Source organism: Pogoniulus pusillus, chromosome 11, assembly GCF_015220805.1.
Source record: "Pogoniulus pusillus isolate bPogPus1 chromosome 11, bPogPus1.pri, whole genome shotgun sequence".
Lineage (NCBI taxonomy): Eukaryota > Metazoa > Chordata > Aves > Piciformes > Lybiidae > Pogoniulus > Pogoniulus pusillus.
Window position 1 is genome coordinate 8,378,085 of NC_087274.1, and position 16,735 is coordinate 8,394,819.

The 16,735-nt window shown below is 38.1% G+C and overlaps 1 protein-coding gene across 8 annotated transcripts in view; it reads left to right on the forward strand.

Annotated features, from left to right (window-relative positions):
• Positions 1-16,735, forward strand: part of B3GNTL1 (UDP-GlcNAc:betaGal beta-1,3-N-acetylglucosaminyltransferase like 1) — a 124,107-nt gene that overhangs the window by 27,679 nt on the left and 79,693 nt on the right. For all 8 annotated transcript variants that reach the window (XR_010303962.1, XR_010303961.1, XR_010303960.1 and 5 more), the window contains exon 6: positions 6,933-7,028. Coding sequence is in view for 5 of the 8 variants with exons in the window: in XM_064150867.1 (XP_064006937.1) it covers positions 6,933-7,028 (96 nt within the window). In the remaining 3 variants the exon portion in view is untranslated. The remainder of the gene's footprint in view (positions 1-6,932; positions 7,029-16,735) is intronic.

Below are 16,735 nucleotides of genomic sequence, written 5' to 3' on the forward strand. Positions count from 1 at the left end.
TGTGATGCTCAGCTGTGCTCATTCTACTTCCACCACCCTGACTTCTTGCTTGTCCTAGAAATTCACTGAAGAAAATTCAGGCTTCCTTGGGTTTTAACTACTCATATTTTTTCTCTTTATGTGCTGAAAATGCAACATTCTATTGTGGACTTTGGACTTGAATCAGTTCCAAATAGAGTGTTTAACAGGTGTTCTTAAAAATGGGTTGCTAGTAGATAAGAACATCTGTGGAAATGGATATTCATCGGACTTAAAGGAGTCTCTGGGGAATCAGCACTATCAACATAATTCATAATTTGAAAAACATGTTTTAAACACACTAGGGTGTGTTTTTTATCTTTACACCTAATGCAAATTACCTCATGGGAGTCATGTGTTTTGAAGAATCTTTTTCCTCCACTGGACTTGGAGAGGAGAGGAAATATTTTTTTCACTCTTCTGTTGAGTTTTCCTCTGAATTTCAGGATCTGTTTGCAGTGTCACATCAAGTGAGGGGGAATGTGTGGAAATTACTACAATACAAATAATAAGATATAGGAATGACTAACCAAAGCTGTTCTTAAATGTTCAAGATATGGTAAATATCTCCTGTTACCTTTTTTGAGTTTAGGAAGTTTCCCTCTATGGGCACTCATAAACAGACACATTGGGGAAAAAGGTGTTGTGCACCAGAGGTAATCTCTTGTGGGTTGCCTCTTATTCCAATAGTCTTTCTTCTCATAGAACATGATTTAGGATCAGATGTCATCAGCTTCTCTAAGTAGTTGATTACATTATCTTCTAGGAGGTTCACTTCATTCAGTCATGTTTCTTGCATGAAACTCAACACTGCATACTCTCAGTGTGTAGAAAGTTTTGTACTTTTTATGACCTCTGAAAGTTATGTTTCATTTAATACCATAAGTTGAGGAAAGCAGTTTATTTTGTACAAGAAAGTTGCGAAAATGCATGTTTTTCCAATACCTGCCTCAGTATCATAATCTGCTTGTTAATTAAATCACATAAACCAAAGTTCCTCAAAAGAAGACATATTTTATGAAGAACTCATAATTATATGCACCCAGCACCTACTACCTTACAGGGAGTTTATGCTTTCGGCTCTCTTTGTTCATTTCCTTTATAAATAAACTAGGGTGGAAAATAGGATAAAATTGAAGACCAATTAATTTTTCATCCATATTTCCTCTATGGTGCAACAGGAAGCTCCTGACCCATGAGCTGTCTCCTGAATAAGAAAAATTCTTTTTGCTAAAGGAAGTTGTAGTGATTAAAAAGAAGAGGAAAAAAAAATGCCACATCTGCAGAAAGTGTTTTGTTTTAAATGACTCTCAACTCATTTAAGCTTTGCTTCCTCTCGCCCACTTCCTTTTCCATGTGCAACGGAAAGCACAAAACCCTAAAATGATGAAAATAAGAACCACCTCTACCTGAATATTGCATTTAAAAACAAACATCTAGTGAAAAGCTGAAACAAATCCTGGCATGTAAGGAGATGGCTGATGTTGCTGCCTGGTACAGAATGCTGATTTCTGTAAATATCAGGTACATAACTGAAACACTCTTGTATTTTAGTGGAGCAATTTTGTAACTCACAGAACAGTGACTGCACGTGCTCACAATAGGATTTTGTGCTGTTGTACAATGTAATGTGCATAATCCTGCCTGGTTCCTCTGAATGTGATCATAGCTCTGAACTTTGTATTGATCAACAAGTTATTTCATACCTAGAATCATGGAATGGCTTGGGTTGGAAGGGAACTCCAGAGGTCAGCTAGTCCAACTACCCTACAGTGAGCAGGGACATCCTCCATTAGATCAGGTTGCCCAGAGCCCTGTCCAGCCTGACTGTAAATATCTCCAAGGATGGAGCCTCAACTATCTCCCTGGGCGACTTGCTCTAGTGTTCCACCTCTGTCATGGTAAAGAACTTCCTCCTAAAATCCAGCCTCAATCATCATGGTTAATTCAGTGTACTGTGACCAGTTTCATGGAGAACCAGTCCATTATCCTGCTTTTATGTTGTTATTCTTACTGTTTCAATTGTGTTATAGTCTAGTATTTTTGTAGTGCTCTAACTCCTGAAAATGTTTTAACTACAGCAGCATGAAGTACATATCTGTGACTTTGATTCTAATAATCTTATTTAGATAAGGTTAACTTCACTCCTAATCATGTGAAATGGTAGAGTTCTTAGAGAAGAGGTTTAGGTGCTTAAACATAGACATATAATGCTATTTTGGCATTTTAGGCTAAGGTCATATAGATAGGATGGGCAGATACTAGAATCCTGGTCCTTATGTGTAGTAGAGGCCAGGCAAGACCACAGGGGCATAAGCTAGATGCTTATATTTGACCACTTCTTTCCATAGGGCTCATTTAAAGCCATTTACATTTTTAGAATTCCTCATAGCTTTTCAGCAATGTATTTGCTTCTAGTTAAGCTAAACACAGGCTTCTTATGCTCTTAATATTCTTAACTATCACTGTTTCCTACTGCCATAAATTATAAATGATGTTTCTTTCTAGAGAACCCAGTGCTGACTGCAATTAAATAAACAGCTAAATAAGCTAGAAGTTACATTTCATAGAATCATAAAATTGGCCAGGTTGGAAGAGACCTCCAAGATCATCCAGTCCAACCTGTCACCCAGCCCTAGCCAATCAACTAGACCATGGCACTAAGTGCCTCATCCAGTTTTCTCTTGAACACCTCCAGGGACAGCAATTCCACCACCTCCCTGGGCAGCCCATTCCAATGTCAAATCACTCTCTCTGTGAAGAACTTCCTCCTAATATCAATCCTATGCCTCCCCTGGCACAACTTGAGACTGTCCCTTTGTTCTGTTGCTGGTTGCCTGGTAGAAGAGACTGACCACCCACCTGTCTACAGCCTCCCTTCAGGTAGTTGTAGACAGCAGTGAGGTCACCCCTGAGCCTCCTCTTCTCCAGGCTAAACACCCCCAGCTCAGCCTCTCCTCACAGGGCTTGTGTTCCAGGCCCTTCAGTGGCATTGTCACCCTTCTCTGGACATATTTAATATGTAAAAAAAGCAATTGTCTATCTTACAAAGTGAATTACCTTACCTAAAGATGGACCTCTCCTTATTAAGAGTTTTGCTCCCATGAACTGCCATGAACCAGAAAGTTACTTTGTTTATGGTTCCTATTCCTGGTTCCTGTGCAAGTGATATTAATACTGCATTACAGCAAGGTTCCAGTTGTAATATGAAGCATAAAGCATTTGTTGTGTATGTTACATGTTTAATCTAAGTACAGCCAGTATACAGTTAGTATTTTAATAATAAAAGTAAACTGGTCTAATTAGGTCAAAAAGTTGAAACTTGGATGAACTTCATTTTTGCATTGAAATGGATACACCAAAAAATGGGAAACAATGTTTCTAACATGGAGAGTTTCTTGTATTCATTGGAAGTCTGAATAGGTGTAAAATAGGCCAGGAAGGTTTTTCTGGATGCAATTTAAAGCTTATGGAAGAAGCAAAAGTAAAAAAAAAAAAACAACCCTTTACTTCAATTTAAAAGCTATAAGGAAATATTCAGTGAATGTAAAAATTCCGTGGTACATGGAGGAAGTGGGAAACAGTGTGAAGCTGTTCTGATGACACACCTTACACAGGGGAGCTGGAGGAAGCTGCCTGCACTCTGAATTCTAATTTGGATTGTGTGGGTGACTGGTTACATGAGTTGTGCTTTACTGAAGCTGCGTCAGAGGCTCAGGTTGAATTACTCTTACGTTGATGATATTTATCTTGCAACTGCTAAGTCAGGAATCTCAGTCATAAGTCAGAGTCCCTTTGGCAGAGGAGTGGTACAGCTAAAGAACAGAAAGTTGTGGATTTTTTCCAGTGGAGAATCTAGAAATAAATTGGACTGCACAGCAACAATTTAGAGATTTGTCTGTAAAACATCTCTCACAATGATGGTGAAAGCAATCTTGTGTGGTGTTGATTCTGAGCATGCAAAGAAAGCAGGAAGTCAGTGCTGTGCAAAGCATTTCACTGTTCTTTTAGGGGAGAAGGAAGTGTGAACATTTCACTTCTTACAAAATCTTAACTTTGTTATGCTTTTGTAATTAGTTATTTTCCTGCTGTGTTACAAGATCATAATGACACTCTTTTCAGTAACAAGCATTTATGCATTAAGTATTTTGCTGTGATATGATTGTAAGTAAAGAATGTAGTTAAATGATGTCTTACAATACCACCTTCTGCAGGAGGGAGATCCCTGATTTTATGTGCTCTGCTGATGGGTTTGGTACCTCCATGGAAATACCAACTATGGCTTTTTTTGTTCCCTTGCTTTTAAAAAAAGGAATTGTCAGGAGGTTATGGGTTTGATCTTTTTTGAATGAGGAGGAGGAGTGAAAACAGCAATTCATTGCAATTGAAATAATAAATTGTAGGAATAATTAGAAAGCCTTCTGGAAAGAAATGCTTTAGCTGTATGTATAGATAGCACATTTAGGTACCGTTTCAGTTCCAAAAGGCTCAAAGTATTTTAGGAGCTTTAAACAGTAAGTGCAGAATCATTCTTAGAAGCCATAATTCAGCCAAGTAAACTGGACTTTGCAGTGGAGTTATCTATATGACTGTATGGAAAGAGGAGGATATTTCAGCTAAGCATCCAAGTCAAACTCTAGAAATTACAAACAGTGATGTATGATACAGAAAAGAGCAGTAAGGATCCTATTTAATAGCAATTATTCCTTCTGCCTTCACCTTTCCTTGGGTGTTTGTACAGGTAATTGGTCAAACCTATTCAGTTGTCTTTGGAAGCATAGGGAGTTAAGATCTGCGCCAACTGTACTTGAGGGGATTACAGTCCTTTAGATGAGCACCTGGATTCAACTTTTTTGTTGTTTGGGGTTTTTTTAAAGATTGCTTAAACTATCAACAGCATTTATGAAACTGGGAGACTGGTCAGAAATTAATATGAAAAATATGAAGCTCTGTCCCCAGCTTCTCATTTAAATTTCAGGTTGCATAGAAAGAGGTGATTGGTCTTGCTAATTGACTCTAATGGAAAGCCAGGTGTTCAGAAAAAAGTTTTGAGATTCTCCTTTTTATCTCTTACCTCCTTAAAGCTGTTTGTGATTCTGTATTTGTTCAGCTCAGGCTGAGGCAATTTGAAAAAGAAACATAAGTTTCCATACTCAGTTGTTCCAGAGTATCTTTGAGGGGGAAAGTAATTTGTGTCTTTTTTTCTAATCTGAAAATCTTTTATGCATGGTTTTGTAAAGTGTGAGTTATAAAATCACAGGACATGCAAAAGTTTTATGAGGTCTGGGCTCATGAATACCAGCAAGAGTTCTGTACGCTGAATAAAAAGCATCCTTGCAGGACCGAATACACATACATCTGACACAACTTCTGTGAGCTTTTCATATCAGTGGAGTGCCCCCTTTGAAAGCATTACCTAGGGACTCTTCTAATTCTTACTCAGTTTAAAAGAATTTTGAATTACCCTTCTGAAAATGTCTTAGTTATATTTAGTTGTAATTCAAGGGAACATTAGGATAAGGATGTTTTCCATAGTAACTTACAGCTGTCCCTGAGGAAAACTCTCCCAGTTCAGAGATACTCTGGTTTATTTTTAGGAAGTAAACAAATAATGCTTGGTGAGTTTTTTGGAGTTTGTTTGTCTGTTTGTTTTTCCTATTTGCTACTTAGACTGTATTTAATCTTACTCTAAATTGTGATATTTCATTGCCAGCAGTCCCCCACCAAGACCTTTTTGTGGGGCTTTTGTTCCCACATCAAAAGCTTTCATAACTGCATGTGCAGCCTGACTGCTTACATCTGTGTGGGGTTTAAAGCTCTGTAAATGGAGAAATATGCAAGATTTAAACCTGCTTACATTCCTTATGAATACTTAGGGTTGAGAATAAACAGAATTTTCATCACTCTTCTTGAAGAGAACTTGATTATCTGAAATTACTGTTCAGATATGCTGATACCTGTGTTTTGGGGTTAATTCTCAGTGAATGAACACATCCTCAAAGTCTGGAAGAGAAATAGACAGCTCTAGTAAAACAGGAATGCAGCAGTTGGTATAAAATGGTATCATCTTACTTTGCATATCTAATTAAATCCTGTAGTACTCTGAAGGGTTGGACTAGACTATTTGGAGTAGCAAGCTGCAAAGTTATGTATAGTCACACTTCTGCTTTCTCCTCAGCTTTTCCCTTTTTCCAACCAGACATTAGTAAATGGTTTAATGTCTGCATGAAATGGCATTAATATATGTCTGTGCAGTTACAGATAATATGAAATGTTTCTAATATTCTGTTTGATATATTTTGGAAGCTATTTATTATGTTATTCAGCATTCAGAATACTATTATTTAACCCACACTGATATAGAAAACCTTGCTCAGATGGGCATAGAGTACTTCAGTGAATGAATCAAAATGGGATGTCTGCATTGTTCTACCATGAATGAAACAAATGAGAATTAGGGTTTTTTCCCTTATTTTCTATGAATTATAAGTAACCTGCACTGTTATAGGCTATGGCACTGTTGGTACAATTGTTTGGTGTTATCTAAGTTTTAATTCTCATTGGACAGACTAAATTATTTGGATTGAAATTTTGCATTCTAAATATCTGCCTTGAGATGATTTTCCTTTGAAAATTTCAGCAAGTGGGGTTCACATATTCCCTAGACTGAAGCTGTTGGAAAGACACTTCTCAATGTTAGTGTTCTAGAGACCTTTGAAAGTTAACTGTTTAACATTTGACCAGAGCAACTATGACATTCTGTATTATGAACATAGAAGGAGGCTAGTAAGTGCTATGCAGATAATCTTAATTCTTGACATTTCTATGTTCTGAATTCTTATTTTAAATCTTGTTTTGTTGCCATGTGGATCTACAGCAGTTTACACTATGTGACTTATCTCATTTTACTTTAGATTATTGGTTGCCAAGTCAGGAGGGAGCCACCAGAGTCTACTGAGCGGTATACTCGTTGGATCAATAATATGACTGAGGAGCAACTTCTGACACAGGTATTTTGCATTCAGCTGTGACTGAAATTACAACAGAAAAGTAGAGCAAGAGGTTCATTTAGATGTTTTTTTTCAGTCATTAACAGCAGTTGGTAACTAATTAAAGCTCTCAGACTCTTAGATTTATAGGCTGTGCTTTTCAGTAAGAGACAAAGTTTTGGGGCACATCATCATCATGTAACGAAGCTTCTGATTGGATTTGGAGTAGGTCTTATGTCTCTCATTACTGCCTGTGGCAGAATACATATGCTTTCATGTTCTAATCTTCCTTGGTATTGACCACTTTTATATCTGTTGAAGTTTGGCTGAAGATAATTTTAAAAGATCAGTTCTTCAGGCATTAAACATTGGGTTCATTATATGTATCTGTAAGAAAGATGTGTCTTGTGCAACTGAAGATGACAGTTTTGGCTTAAAGAAAGGTTGTTTCATTAGGCAGGCAGCCAGTGCTGAACTAAAAGAGACCAAGTTAATCTGTGGAAGAAATCAATCCAGCTTGTGGAGGAATGTGTGTACTGAGTATTAAAATAAATCTAATGGATGCTTAGCAGGAAACATCCAAACAGGCACTAAGAAGCAAGTATTTGAGGTTGGGTTTTGTGATGCTATGGTAAAAAGACATTTGCTTGTGATTTTCTTGGATTTAAGTGGATGAAAATTATTAACATACCCTTGTTTGTTAGACTTCATTATAAACTGTTTCGTGTTCCCTATTACCCTATCCCCAAAGACATACTTAGAGGCTCTGCTATGGTCATTGTAACAAAAGAGGCAGACCTTGTGTTAAAGGAGGCAGTGGTACACAATGAAAGTAGTTACAGAAGTTACCCATGGGATCTTAGGAGCTGCCTTTGAGTTGGCATTAGCAAAACATTATAGATTTAAACCAGTGAATTTATCTGGCAGCAACATCTGGATCACTGTGTTAATAAATGAAAGAAAACAAAAATTTGAGGATGTAAAAACTTGTCCTACACAATCTGAAGTGTTTCATCCAAGTGGCCTTTAATCCAAGATGTCTTTCATTAATGTGGAAATGAAAAACAATATCCTATTCTTGACATCATTTAAGGAGAAGCATGCAAAAAGAAGATTCTTTTTAAGGTAGGGAAGTATATTTGCTGGAAAAGATTAATAGTAGGATACAAATACATTGATCTGGGAAGCTTTTTACTATCTACTGACATCTCTTAAAGCCTTAATCAAGCAGCATATTTTTACATATGATTCAGATTCACACATTTTACAAATAGATGAGGAATTTTGGAAAATGCATTGGGTTTGGAACTAGAACACTGCATAGCAGAACTTGTGCTACTTGTGCATGAATTCATTAACAAGGTGAGATTAATAGACTGATGCTATTAAGTATTCCTAATTTAGTTTTCCAACTAGCAACCTGCTCTCCAAATTTTACACAGAAAAAGAAGTTCCTCAAAGACACTTGCTTTCTGAAAATTCTGTGGAGGTTTGAAGCTAGGGAGGCTTGCACTGCACCAGCTGCAGCTCATATGTTATTCTGATTGTACCCAATCATAAGACAAGCCTCAGCTGTGACACAGGGCTGCAAGACATTTGGCTTCTTTAGCCCGGCTGTTAAGAGACCTGCTTGATTTCCAGAGAAGTGCAGTCAGCACATGGTTCTTTTCCTGCCTCAGTATAGGTTCTTTGGATCAGGAGTTCAGGTAGTGAGGTAACTATGTTGCTTTTTCTTGCTTTAAAATATGGGGAGGTGGAGGAGTTGGGAGTAAAAACTGTCTCAGCTGGGCTCTAATAATCGGGATATGAATCAATTATGTAAGGCCAGGCCTGATTTGTCTCACTTCTTTACCCTGTTACACCATACATTTTGGGTTGGGCGTGCATTTTTAAACTCTCTTCACTAAACAAGTCCTAATAAAAGTATAATGATGGGCCTTTGCTAATGGATTTGTAGAATCTCTGGGAGGAGCAGCCCTTCAGGGAATTCAGGAAAGTTTGCTTTAATTTACAGCGTATGGTCTACAGCAGTTTCCTGTAGCGAAAGAATGTTCAGCTTTTTTTAGCTGTCTCTGTACTCAGTGCCTAGCTTTTTTTCCAGTTACTTGTGTTGCATTTCTGTATCGTGTATGTGCTGCTTTTTGTGCTGTAAATTGGGAAGCTAAGCAACCAGTTAAAAAAGACTATCTAGTTTCCAAGATCCTGTAATCCCCTATCATAACATCAATGTTTTTAGTCAATAATATCATACAGCTTTTGATTGCTTTACTAGACAGGGACTGCAGTCTCGTTTGGAAGAGGTGGGTGGTAGCAGATGTTTTGTTAGGTGGATGGCTTCATATGCCTCAATGCTGGCTCCTGGGTTTATATCACTTGAGTCAATACCAGATTTTTGGATCAAATGTCCATCCCCTGTCCTCATGCTGAGAAGATCATTCAATACAAAATGCTCTTAGCATTTTAACTTTTCTTTTCCCTTAGGCATGGCCTCTTGATGCTTATTCATCCATTAAATGTTTCTCTAAACAATTATACTGTAACATTCCAAAGATAGTTTATGGTATGCATGAAATTTCAGAATATATGCCCCAGAGAGTGTGGGGGAGTAATGGAGTACAAAGAGAGAATAATAATGAGAACTTCTTTTAAAAATATTAGTGTCTGCTCGTTTAAGGTCATCCTCTGTATAAACAGGAGGTATTAAAACATGGTTTTGTAGGTATATTGATATAAGCCTTAAAAAGACATGTATATGTGTTTGGCAGACTTGCTATCTTTCTGCCCAATAGGGAGAAAAGATAATTTTAACTGTTCAGTAAGTGTAGAGCAGAGTGATTGGTACAGGAAGAAAATGAGCAAACAAATGAAGAGAACTGACTGATGTTTGAATAAACGAAAAATGTAGATTAAAACTAATCCTCCAAGATATCCAAGCCTGCACTGTGCTTGAAATACACTTAAAGTTTGATCATGCAGCCCTTCTTGTACAGTGGAAACTTTACTGTGCTGCACAAGTAAAACTGTCTGAAAGGTTTTAAGGTTGGTTTATTTACACAAATATTTATACAAGCAGTTTTTAAGGATTGTTGCTGACTGCAAGTAACACAGCTGAGTCCATAGCCATGTCTATTAAATCACTACTTCAGGTTAGTTTAGTGTCTCAGCCTACAAAGTATTACATTTGGCCTGAAGCATAATTCCATCTGACCTTACATTTTTCCTCCCTAAAGACAAGAGCCTTCTCTGCTTTCATATGGTTTTTCATTTAGAAAGCATATGACAAGCTTAGAGTGACATGTGAGTAGATGCTTGCAAAAAAAAGTGGGCTCTGTAGCTGCTAAGACTGGACTGTCCTAATGGAGAAGTGTTAGGGGTCTGAACAAAACTTGATGAGTCTGTGTTTCTGCTGCCTACTCTAATGCAGGTGTTGTTTCCTGATACATGCTGTACTTGTAGACTACCTCAGAGCCTTTGTCTTCATAAGCCTGGAAGTATTCACAGGTGATTTGTAGTTCTTACCAATAATCAGAACCACCTGATACAAGAACTGTAATAGACGTAGACTTTAACAGCATCCAATCTTTTGTGCTGTTACCAGGTGCCTGTTAAATTTAGCTGATTAGCAAAGAAGTAGGACTTTTAAACCTAGGAAGTCTTCCTATATTAGAGTTTAATATTTGGTAAAAATTCATGCTACAGCATTAGCAACATTTACTACAGATGACTCAGTTATGAAATAAATCTAGCATGTTGGTTTAGTCAAACACACAAGTTGTTGTTAAGGCAAAAAGGACCTGGCAACATAACTGGAGCTTTTCTGTAAGTTAGATACACTCAATATTGCATTGCCATTGTGTATCTCAATAGGTAGCTTCTTAATAGGAAGAAACCAGACAGAATAAATTGCAGGTAGAATGAATTTTCCAGGTGGACCACAGATTGAATATCTCTACCTTTAAGCATCTGTTTTGTCTGCTTTCAGACCAGAAAATTTTAACTTTTAAGTGCTAAGGCTGACTGTTAGCGTGTCAGAACTGAAATATTATTTGAGGTGGCAATCTGAAAGTGGATATATGCACTGCCTGGGGTCACATTATGTTAATAAAGGCAAAAGCTGGACACAGAGCAAGACTTTTTTTACTTAAGAATGAATAAAACATGAAAAGGCTGATTGATATCTCTCTGTCCCTCTGTATCTTTGCTACCATTAATGGCTTGCTTGTATTTGTTGTCAGCACTCAATGTGATACTCAGCATTCCCTGGGATTTTGTTGCTGTTTTGTCTTCCCTCACTCATGTTATCTAAAAATGAACCAAAGTCTCAAACTGGTTGTGCTAGTTTGAAGCAGGCTAGAATGTTTTGGTGAGAAGAACTAGATTACAGGCTGTAAAACAATGGTGATGTCTACTTTGCTCACAGGCTTGCTGAGATGTATAGGAACAAGAAACAAAAACATTAGATAACACACTCGGCACCACTCTTGCTTGTGCTGCTGGCTGGGCTGCATCTTACTCCTAACCTCACCCTCCATTTTTGGGACTAATCCACTTTGCTTCCTAAACCCCCTGGCCAAACCTCCATTCTTCCTTGGGACTGGGGTAAGGTTGAGAGGGGTAGGGGGAAGGTGAAGGGGTGGTTGAGAGCCTGTCTTAGAGACTCAGGTTTCTGAAAGGGCTGTTGTGTTTCTGTATTACATTTTAATTTGTATATTTCTGTCTATAACTGTATATACTGTCAATATATGCTTGTATATTGTGCCAGCTGTACATATAAGATTCATTCATATTTCCAGAGCTGGCTTAGTCTTGTCTGGGTGATTTCTAAAGTGTGTGTGGAGGTGGGGAACACACAAACCATCACACTGGTGAATGAGAGTATATTCTAATAGTTTGTGTGGCATTAAGGATCTACCTTAAGGATAAGAAAAAAAGAACTTTCCACTTCCTTTTGTGATTGATCACTGTTCTTCTCTGGAGGAGAATGAAACAAAGTTTCACAAGCTAGTCAATGTTTCTATTTATTTGAAATAAAAGTGTGTCTGAAGGGGTTCATGGAGTTCTAGCAAGTGTACTGAGAAGTGATTTACCCACATCTGTGAACCTCACGCACAATTAGAACTTCCTACTGAGACTTTATGTAAAGGCACCTTGGAGTGAAATATTTTTGAACTCTGAACTTTGGCAAACCCGTTTCTGAAATGCACACAGATTTTTCTTTGTCTGTTAGCAGTTTTGCATGAGTTTAAAGGTGTCCCATAGGGCAAAGACTGTTAATTCACTTGGAATTTTCTTTTTCGTATTTTGTTTGATAATTTGCATGCTTAAACAAGGCTCAAATGTGGTTCATAACACAAATGTAATATTTAAATGGAACAGAAACATTACAATATTATACTCCCAAGCTGCTTTTATACTATAAGTCTGGCTTTGTTCAAACAGTTCTTGATGAATACAGTCATAGTGTGTGATGGATACTTGTATGTCAGGGAGAGCATGATATGATTTCAAGGGACATTGAAATGAAGCAGACAGAAAACAGTTAATTTATTTGTTCCAGCCCATGATCTTTCCTTCTGTTTTAAGTAACACATTTGCATCCTAAAAAATCATAGAAGCAACCATGTTGGAAGAGACCTCCAAGATCATCCAGTCCAACCTATCACCCAGCCCTATCCAGTCAACCAGACCATGGCACTAAGTGCCTCATCCAGTCTTTGCTTGAACACCTCCAGGGACAGTGCCTCCACCACCTCCCTAGGCAGCCCATTCCAATAGGAAATCACTCTCTCTGTGAAGAGCTTCCTCCTAACATCCAGCCTAGACCTACCCCGGCACAACTTGAGACTGTGTCCCCTTGTTCTATTGCTGGTTGCCTGGGAGAAGAGGCCACCCCCCGCCTGGCTACAATGTCCCTTCAGGTAGTTGTAGACAGTAATAAGATCACCCCTTGCTTAGCCAGTTAGGGACATGAATGGAATCAGCTGATAACTTCCAGTGGCTGAATGTTCCACTTGTTTGTCTTCCCTATTTATTGTGCTGGTATGCTAGCTTACAAATAAACAGTGAGCTTCACTTAGGGCTTCTACTTAATTGCCTTTCGTAGCTCAAGGAAACATCACTTTTTTCTAGCAGATGAGCATCAAACCCCAGTTTTTGTTTTAAAATGATAGGTGAGGTGGTAAGGTATTGGAGTAGACTTCTTTAACACTCTCTCTCTTTTTTTTTCCCCCCCCTCAAAACAAAAGCCTGCTCCAAAGACAAGTTTCCAACTAATTTAGCATTTGTTTTTCAGTTGCTCCTCCATCTGTGAGAGCACAGAGCAGATACACCCTCAACTTCCTGTCATTTGCTTTCTTTGAATTTGAAAATCAAATTGCTGATTCCACAAAAAAAGGGAAATATGTTTACTGTGAGTTTTAGGGTAATAAAAATCATTGACCTCAAGCATGCTTTTGCTGCAGTGCACCTCCCTGGTATAGCCTTAGATGTAAGAAAGAACATTTACTGCAGCTGGGCACTGCACCACTTTCACTTTTTCCACTGTTATAAGAATTGTGTATGAACAACAGTTAAAGTATTCTATTTATTAATGGAAAATAATTTCTTTTTTGGGGGGCTCAGTTCCTAGTGGGAAAAGTTCTGGGCCAGATTTTCAGGAGAGCTCAGTAATTTCCATGGGAATTGGAGTGTGAACACCAAAGTGCCATTCCCCCTAATGGATAGTGTCTAAAGACCAATTTGATCAGTCGCAGTCAAATTTTTGTTTCTAAATATTTTATACTGACCTCACCCTGCCACTTTTGACATTTGTCTCTACAGTAGTTCTTGCTTTTTCTGATTTTTAAAGAAGCTGCATTTTAAAATAGTTACAAGCACCATATGCTCTCACTGGCATTAACAGTATGTTCTGCTTCCATGTTGTGGTGGTTGGCTGTTACTCCCTGCCCCAGCTTTGGAAATCACCCAGACTAGACTCAGCCAGCTCTGGAAATTTGAAGCTTATATTTACAGCTTCACACATTATACAACCAGTATTTACAATATGTATATATAAGGTAAAAGGTAATACAGAAACACAACAGCCCTTCCAGAAACCTGAGTCACCAGGAGGGGCTCCAAACCACCCTTCCACCTTCTCCCACCCCTCTACCTTACCCCAGACATTGCCTTGTGCCCCAAGGAAGAATGGAGGCCAGCCAAGGGGGTTAGGAAGCAAGTGGATTAATCAGAGAGATGGAGGGTGAGGTTAGAGAGAAAAATGCAGCCCAGAGCACAGGCAGAGAGCGACTCCTTATCTGTGTTTGAATTCTTGTTCTTATACATCTCAGCAAGCCTATGAGTGAAGTAGACATCACCACTGTTTCTCTTTCACAGCCTGTGATCTAATCCTTCTCACCAAAGCATTCTAGCTAGCTTCAAACTAGCACACATGATTGAGGCCTTTTTCATCCCTGTTGTAAGAAAAGCCCAGATTCTGGTCCTGTCTAAAACTTTCTGAATATAAATATCCTATTTTTAATTATTCATTTTTTTTTTCTTAGTGCAAGTGTGGCACATTAGGACATGGGGTTTTGTTTTATTCTATTTGTATAGCCTTGGCCAAATATGATTTAGAAGCTCCTGAGCTAAAGTTACACAAATGAAAAAAGAAATAGTAAGCTTTTCAGAGTGTTAGCTTGGATCAGCTGTGAACAGTGTATCCTGTTTTCATAAAGAACAGATAAACAGATATTTGTCTAGTCATTTATTGCAATGACATAATCTTAAGGATGATTAGTGCCTCTAGTTCCTCTAGAAGTAGTGCTGGTGTATGCAGCTCCCATTTTGAGAAGGATCACATGTGAAGGGGGTGGAGCAGGCATGTGCTTTGTGGTTAGCAGCGGGATGGCCAAGCCCTGGCCCAAGCGGAAATCAGAGCGGTTGCAGTGCATAGGGTGTATAACAAGGAAGGAAATGGTCTTGCATTTGGCTTCTAGTGTAACTGTTGGGCCTTTGCCACTTCTCTGGATGAGTTGGTTTCTATGATGTGGGTGGATTTAACCTTTTGCATCACTTTCAGTGGCTGCTTCATAGCACAGGAAAAAGCATCAGAGGAGAAATGTAAACCCTGCAGTTTTTTACCCTTCGTTTTACAAAGAGTGCCTTGGAGAAATCGAAAACCTGAGTGCTGCTGGTAAACAAAATATGATGGCTTAGTAGTTGCTTCAAATTACAGTGATTTTTGTCAGAGCTACTGATCCAGAAAAACAAATGCTAGGAGGCTTTTTTTTTTTTTTAAATCAGACACATTTGAAGTATTTTCCAAGGTTCTCCATTTGTTTTCTTGAACTTAGTGTTGAATTTACTGGCATAGATATTAAGCATGCTTGTCAGCACAAATGATAAATATTGAGAAAATGTGCATGATAAAATAAATTATCCTTCTCAGACATATAATTTCTTAGCATGCCAGGAGAACTATATTTATTCTGGCTAATTCTTTGCGTATGTGTACTGCAGTAATGTCAGAATGAAATCAATATAATAACGAACACAGTCATCTCAGGCTTATGATTATATTTTAGAGTGATCAAGACAAATTGGGACAAGCTCTTGATCTTTAGAGCATGTTTTATATTTTACTTAAAATACTGTTTTAAGCTTTATCATTTGGGTGGATTTATTCTGCCACTGAAGACAAAATAATTATGCTGCCTATAATTTAGCTTCTTAACCTTGTAGAAAGTTTATTCCTTATCTGATTAGGGATTTGATGGCAAAATGTACTACTAAAAGCCCTTATGTGGGTTTACTTGTATAAAGTGATTTGTATCAGCATTGCTCATAGTTACATCTTTGTTACTGCAACTTCTGTGCAAGTACAACTCCATTTCTGCCAGAGCGCTGCACTGCTGTAGGTACACTAAAATATGTACAAGTCTCTGTAGCATAGCTATTTCTTACAGGAAAATGTTAATGCCCTGTGTAACCAGTTGGATTGTTGCTACAATGCAAGAGCTTTGAATTGATGTAATATTGGGGATCTTTGGAACTGTATGGCCAGGTCTTGTACTATGTTTTCTTTTCCTAAAGCTTTGTGCCGTTTTCCACTGCAGCCTGTTGGATTTGGTTGTTATGGCCTTGACAACGTTCAGCAGCTTTCCCTTTTCCACTTTGTTCTGTTTCATTTTGTCTTTTCCTTATGCTTCAACAAAGAACCACAAGTTCACCACATACTTAATTGCCCATTCATTTTGCAAGGACCAAATTGCTTAGTAGTTTCTAATAAATTTAAATATAGCCACCCATGAGAGCAATAAATTATTGGATTAATAATCATCTTCGTATTCCAGAGAAAACAGTGCTACATCTGTGAAACACTCTTTTTATGGAGTCAAAGTCTCAGGGAAAATGGTCATCAGGCTGGCAATTGCATTTGAACAGGTTCTAGTGTTTCAGCGTGGAACCAGACTCTTAAGTCTACAGACCTCTGCTAGGCAGAGCTAAACTGAACATGTTCATATTCTTTGACACGCTTCACTTAGAGCACTGCCAGACCTGAAGCAGTCTTACTGTCACGGCATTTACATATGGGGAACTGCAGGGAAATTCTCAGCTTTATTATAAAAGAAGCAAGAAAGAGAGATGAAAAAGTCATTGCAGTGTACACTTCAGTAAGACCCATGTTTAGCTTTTTTTCTTATCATTGCTCTTTTTGTTCTGTGTTATTTCCTGGGTTGGACTTGATG